General features: G+C 40.3%; 1 protein-coding gene across 8 annotated transcripts in view; it reads left to right on the forward strand.

The window, feature by feature from the left end:
* ROBO1 (roundabout guidance receptor 1) overlaps positions 1-7,209 on the forward strand; it is a 704,028-nt gene that overhangs the window by 196,203 nt on the left and 500,616 nt on the right. For 2 of the 8 annotated variants that reach the window (XM_017731506.1, XM_017731505.1), the window contains exon 1: positions 4,790-5,245. The exons of 1 other annotated variant lie outside the window; for it this stretch is intronic. In XM_017731506.1, coding sequence (XP_017586995.1) covers positions 5,137-5,245 — 109 coding nt within the window. In that variant the 5' untranslated portion in view covers positions 4,790-5,136. Of the gene's footprint in view, positions 1-4,789; positions 5,246-7,209 lie in introns of those variants that run through there. 5 more of the 8 variants (XM_017731504.1, XM_017731501.1, XM_017731500.1 and 2 more) reach the window with 5 other exon arrangements.

Consider the following 7,209-nt stretch of genomic DNA (forward strand, 5'->3'; position numbering starts at 1 on the left):
TCCTTTGGAGGCATGGCACCCCTGAGAGAATTGAATCTGACAATGGGACTCATTTCAAGAACACCTGGGCTAGAGAACATGGCACTGAGTGGGTGTACCACGTCCCTTGCCATGCACCAGCTGCAGGCAAAGTGGAACAAACATATGCCCTCAGAGAAGTGATGACTTTTAAGACTCGGTCGTGCTGGACCATGAAGTCTTTAGAGGAGAGGTAATGTTAGTTTATATGATTATACAGTGCTGAGTGCACTGTTGCTGTTCTATAATTAAACAGAAAAAAATAACGGGTATGTTAGAATGGTGAATTTGGCAAGTTATTTCAATTTTATGCATTTGAAAGGTTAAAAAACCCAGTCAGATTCAGGATCTTTGTTCCATTAATATATTAATTAGATCTGTATTACAATCAGAACCACAAAAAATTTCGCCAAGCTGATCTGGGAACTTGAGTGTTTCCCCAAGACTGCAGGGGTACAATGGTGTGTGGGTCTGTTCCACACACACACTGCTGAATTATGTGTGTGTGTCCTTCACTTCACAGCACTACAGTGTTTTCATGGCAAACATTTCTGCATCTGAGTTGATCTCCCTGGAGTTTTTAGAGTTATAAAGCTTGTAAAATAAAACTTGGGTAATGTTTAGCTTTAATGAGTTCTGTGACTGTTGTCCTGTCATGCCCCAAAGTCTCTGTATGGCTGCCTTGCAGAGGCTCCCTGAGGGCGCCCGGATTGAGTTTTTCTTTTAAAAGGGGAGGCTGTTGCAGAAGTGCATCAAAGGCAGTGTAAGAACTGTATGTGGCAGCTATTTAAGTAGAGCTCATACTGCAGAAATAGAGACCTGCTTTGTTTTGCAAATTTGATAAAGATGCCTTAGAATCAAGGACTCGAAAGGGCAGCTCATTACCCTGCATGATAAGAAGGGGAGGGAGCAAGAGCTGCCCTTACTCACAGGTTGAGGCAGTCCTTGTGTGACTTTGAGGAGAGGATGACTCATGAGCCCATGGCATGGTGCCTAGCCAGGGTCTTCCTTGTCAGTCTGTCCTCCTTAGCCCTAAACCAGCACCTGACTTCTGTGGCAAAAAAAGCTTTCCCAGGTCATCAGTTTCCAACACAGTCAGTGGTAGGTTCTTCAGAAGCGACAGAGACGTCCCTGTGCAAGGAAGTGGCTTTGGCTTTGAGGAGTGGAGAAGAACCTCTGTGCATAAGAGGAACTGATGTTCAAAGGATAGCTGCTCTTCCAGGGAGAGAGGCTGTAGCTTTGATCATATCTTTGTGAATGAATGCAGATGAAAGTTGTTTCAAACCCTTCCTGGAAGCCCATGCCAAGATGCTGTAGAGCTCTGCTACCAGTTAAAAGAAGGTGAAGTCTCTAACGAAGGGAGAGAGAACTTTAGAAAGAAAGTTCTGCCTATTATGGATAAAAAGCTCTGTGGAAGCTACTTGATCCAAGGAAAGATCTGTGCAGTAAATTGCGAGTGACTTTTATCTATGGCACACTAAACCAGAAATTAAAAGTCTCGGACATAATGAAAGCTGAGGAGAAAAGAAATTAAATACATCTGAACATTTAATACACATCATTTGAGAGAATGATGTGTATTAAAGATAGAAGATAGATAGAACTAGCGTAACACAGACCATGAATTCATTATGTAATTTTATCTTCAGGTCCTTTTGACTGAACTGTAGCATATAAGTCAGGAAGGCATCAAGTCTTGGTGCAACATCTTCAAGTGGTCCACTGCATCTCTGAAAAATTTGTCCACATGGCTAATTCCAGAATTAATTATATTGCTTTTGAATAAGCCTTCAAATAGCTGAGGAACTCACATGAACAGAAATTATACAGCAGAAACTGAAAGTAGTTAAATGAGCTATAAAATACTGAATCATGTAGGAGCAGGCCACCTTTTATTTGGCTTCACACCTCTGAATGCTTAATTGGTTTGGTTTTACTTGCTATTACTCCAGTGGGGAAGGCAGTGGACTGGCATTTCTTTGATGGCAGTAATTGCCCACTGCCCTGCTAACCAGTGCATGAGGCACTGTGTTAGACAGAGTGATAGAAAAGCTCTTTTGGTGACGACTTTTCCCTGTCTGCATTTCTTTGTGCGAATGAAAATGGTCACTCATGAGGTACTGCTTTGGGCATCCCTTCACACTCCTCAGGGTATGGAGTAGCTTTTCTGAAGGCAGCAGCTCCTTCTGCTGTGACAGGATAAATGGGGGCAACCTGTGCAAAATTGTCCATGCAAGTGTTTGTGTCTATAAAAGTACCCTTCCATTAATCTTGTAAGATAAAAAGCCATCTGGCCTACAGTTCTGAAATTTTCCATTAACTCTGTGTAGGATTTCCCACTGTAACATAGGATTCCCTGTTAGACAAAACAACTGTGTGGCTTGAGAGCTCAGCCAACATCTGCCAAAATTCAAATTTGATGCACCAGTTTACTTTTGCCCAGCACAAGGCTCAGTGAAGTTTGGATCTGGGACCAGATAAAGGATAACAAGTACTAACTACAAGGCAGGGGATTCTTCTAGGAGGCAGCTCGAATTTTTAGCTCAGATTAATTTTTTTTCGTTCTGGAATTTCATACTTTGCTTTGGCTTTTCTTTTTTCTTTGAAAAGCTTTATCCTCTGTCCTTCAAACAGTTCACTATCAACTGTGAGATCGCAAAGCCTTTTGGTTTCGGTGCTCAAAACTGCAGCTGTCCTTTGAAAAGTCAATTTTTCTGCGTTCACAATTAACTACACCATTCTGCATTACTGCTCATGTGCTCCCAAAGGGCTGCCTTATATTACCTGAGGGGTTTTTTTCCTTTGCTGTATTTTGGTGCAGTGAACAATTGGGTACATTCAGGTGTCTTACATAACCAGCAACATGGTGACTCATGTTTAGAGAGTGACTATGGACTGAACTGGCACGAGTTCACTTCGTGAAAAATGTGCACTTAGAAAGTGTTTTAAAAAAACACAATCTGAACCCCCCCAACCATTTCTTTTCACACTATATGTTACCACAGGAGTTATTTTTGCTGTGGAGCAAAGGCCCAACAGCATGTATAGGAGTAATGCTCAATTGTTTTTCAGTCCATAGATGTGACTCCTGTCAAATAAAATTACCACAAAAAACCCAAAATTTTTCATTGGGAAATCCTGCTGAGACAAGGATGTGTTGACTCCCCCAGTACTGGGTCCATATGTGGAAATCACCCCCTTCTGGTCATCTCTCCAGAGGGAACAGCCACCAGTGGTGCTGGGGTCAGAGCAAAACTGAAGGCTGCTTATAATACGTAACATGCAGGAGATTTGGCAGATCACAGGTTCTTTATATCCTATGCCATAAATACTTTGCTTTTGGTATGGAATGAAGCTCGCCCAAATTGAAATAAGGGCATATCTGTCTTCCTATTTTCTCCAACTGGTCCAAAGAAAAAGAGCATCTCTTTTAAAGAGTTTGTGGATAACTACTTTAATAACCATTGAAACTTTCTTGTGATCATCTGAGGTCTACCAGCTCTCGGTGATAAAATTCTTACTGCCTTCTTTTGGAAAGTTCCTGTCACTGACATGAGGATGTATAGAAATTAGTGTCTTCAGGTGGTTACCTCTTAACTGCTTGTTGTGTGGTATTTCAATTGAACTAAGCATTTTGAGTTCAAATTTCAAAAAGAACAGTGTTTGTGAACATTATAAATTAATAGATGCATTATTAAAATGGAAATAACTTACTTTGTCTCCCCTTTCCTGGTAATTGAAATTGTATGTAGAAATTTACTCCAGTACTTTATTCAAAAAAACCCCTCAATTCTGCAGCTCGGTTATATCCATACACAACAGACAACATGCAATGTGTGAGGCAGAAGATCAGCTTGGAGAATGCTATTTCATTGCTGTTCTGTGAAGAAAGTAAGTTTCACTGTATAAGTAAAAATTTTAAGTATTCCTGAGTCTGATGCTTATGGTGCTAAAGAACTAGAAATTTTGCATTTACTTTTATTGGATATAAATATAGACTTTGTGCAGACTAAAGCCCTCTGTCACCATGAACGGAAAGCCCTCTGGTCTTCTTATAGTGATTTTCAGGATCTCTCAGGATGAAGCTTTTCTGGGTCTTCACAAGTTGTGTGGAATGATTTCATGATTGTGGTGAAAGGGGTAGAAGAGAATTTGTGTTCCAGCTTTTCCTTGAGACTGTTTCAATGACCATGGGGAAGTTCGTGATCTGGCTCCCTGGTACTGACAGATCCAGGGTTAAATCTCTGCCAACAGCGCTGCTGCAAGCGCTGGAATCTGCTTGCACTGGGTGCTGGGTGCCCCGAGGCTGCTGGGCTGCAGGGGGAAGGTTTGTTAGATAACACAGATTCTATACACAATTTCTCAGAGCTTCTCTTACCGCCGATGAACTGCTCCATTTTTGCAGCATCTGCTGACAGAAACCTGTGTGGGAGGTGGCATTGTTTGTGTTATTTTCCCTAGAAATAGAAGATACTTGTGCTGAATAAGAGACAGAGTTACTGCACAGCTTAGAAAAAAAGTTTCTTTTTTAAGCATTTATTTTTTGTCTTGGATATGTTATTTTTTGCCTTTGCCCCCCTCTGTGGGTAAGGGGGGGAAGCTTGACAAACTGTGCCCATTGATAAACGTAATGAGATTTGAGTGTCAACATTAAAATGTTCTGTGTCATCAGCTCTGTGAAACTGCAGTGAAATATGGAAGTGAGGGAGAAAAAACTCAGTTTTCAGCCTGGCTGTGTCCCCTGCTAGGGTGCTGTGGGGAATGTTGATAAACACTGGGAAGGGCTGAGAGGTGGCAGAGGCAGGTGAGGAGCTGGTGGCTGCTGAGGGACCAGAGAAAGCTGCCACTGCATCTTCTCCTGCGTCTGAGTGCCAGAGGCTCCTAGTTAGGGGAAACCTTTACAACTCTTCTGTTTTTGCATTCCCTGGATAAAGGAAATAAGCGATGCAATGGAAATTTTTAATAAACATTTCTAGTAGGAATAGTATTTTACATCTCGCTCTGCCTCTGCTGAGTAAGTGCTGTTAGCTCCAATTGTTTATTACTAAGGAAAGTCTTCTCTAATTCATCTCTAGCAGTACTCCAGGTAGAGGTGATTTTTTTTTTTTGTTACCTGGCATGGCTGTGCTGTCACTGCTGCTGCTGCTTGGGCTAATAGACATAACTGCTGCCGTGGACGTCGCACCTAGAATAAAAGCGGGGTCAAGGTGGAGAGGTGAAAAGAATCGTGAGTAACCCGGGCTTTTCCTTCTCTTCTTCTCAGCTCTCTATTTGAAGAAATGTGTTAGGCCTCATTTCGCTGTATAATTCTTCCTCTCCGTGAGGTTGTTCTCTAATAGCAGCCTTAAGGCCATGTAATTTAAGTATTTAAATATGCATGTGGAAAGCACGGGCCACACCTTCAGTGTGCTCCACACATCTGCAGTACAGTCCTGTGTCTCACTGCAAGCTCTCCGATTAATCAGCCTGTGCTGATTAACTCCTCTCCTTCCAGGGACTTGGGAGATGTCCAGGCTGTACCTTTTCTATTTGTAGTCTTAGCATTTTGCATGCTATTTCAGATATTAGCTTTGATAAAGGCAGCAAATCTCACAGGTCTGCAGTTTGTGTGAAAGAACCTTGTAACACCAGTGATTATAGTAGATAATTTTATGGATATAAATGCATAACTGCACTTTAAAATCTGCAGATTTAGATAAGGGGATGTAAGGTAGAATTGCAGCTTGTGAAGGGTTTATCAATGCTGCACTTAAAAAGAGAAAAGAGCATTTACTATTAGAAAAGGAAAGTAGATGAGTCATCATAATATTTGGGAGTGAGACTTCCTACTGCATACACAGCTGCTTGACTGAAATAACCAGATGATTATTTCTATTTAAAGGGCAACTCAGTTCTCGCTGACATTATTCCTTATTCCTGTCCAGCTATTTATAAACAAAAATGCCCATGATGGGCAGCATAATATTATCATTATGCCTGTAAATTTTTTGCTGTGGTTTTGTTTGGGGTTTGTTTGGGGTTTTTTTTAGAAACACTTAGATTACTAAAAAAAGAGAAGGAGTATTGAAAATGGAATGAAGGTTTTCTGTTTAATTCAGCTAAATGTGATGTGGTTGCTTGGAAAACCTATGTGATGAAAGTCCTTAAAATAACCAGAACTTGGAGGGGTGGCTGTTGGTATCCTTGGAATAAGTATTATTTTGTCAGTCCTGTTATCTGGAAGCTGATCTGCAGCTTGAGCAATATTTTTTTCCTAAAGTACAAACATACACATCAATAAATCTGCTGCTTCTCTCAGTCCCCTTATCAGTAGCATTAAGGAAAGACATGATGGACTCAGTGGAACTGAGAAGTGCCTTGTCCAGTTACAGGTACTTTACATCTAAAGCACACACTGCCCAAACTACCAGGGCATGAATGTGTGCGTAAGTGACACACAAAAAAAGCAGCTTACAGTTTATAAATATTTGAACATATGAACTAATTATGAATAAAAGAGCGCTTTAATTTAATGGTCATGGAAACTGAGGCACAACTGAAATATGTTGATTGAAATTTTTCAACAGTATGTTTCTGGCTCAGTAAAAAGGTCATCTAAAATTACCTGTGTGAAGTCTGCATCTTTTCTGAAAAAAGCCAGTTCCCAGGGTAAAAATACTGCATATTCAGTTTTGATCAATTGGCTTTCAAATATTTGAAAATTTCCGATTCTGAGCAGTCGTTCTGATGTTTTCTCTATGAAGAATTGAAATAGATGGTGATATAGATATTAATGTCTCACAAAAGCATTAATAAAGTTAATCAGCTTGGGATAGCATTTAGCCATGATAGGTAAATTATGGAAACATTCAGAAATTTAAGACCACCCCCTGTTTGGAAATTGTTTTGTAACTAATCATGTCACCTGTATTAGCTATTAGACCTTATTGATTCAAATTACTTGCTTTCTTCTCTCAGAGCAGGGTGCTCTCAAGCCAGCACATTAGCACATTGCTAATATTTGGTTAAAGGAAAAATAGGTTGCAAATTAGTTGTTATAGTGCCTTGATATTGTGTTACTTAAGTCCTTAGAGAGATCAGTTGTTGAACATGTTAAAAGTTATTAACCTGAATCAGCTCTCCTTGATTAAGATGTTTAGAGTAGACTTTAGTGTTTCTTTTATTTAAATTCTAGCAGCAGTCTCACTAAGA

This window comes from Corvus brachyrhynchos, unplaced genomic scaffold (assembly GCF_000691975.1).
Source record: "Corvus brachyrhynchos isolate BGI_N302 unplaced genomic scaffold, ASM69197v1 scaffold152, whole genome shotgun sequence".
Taxonomy (NCBI): Eukaryota; Metazoa; Chordata; class Aves; order Passeriformes; family Corvidae; genus Corvus; species Corvus brachyrhynchos.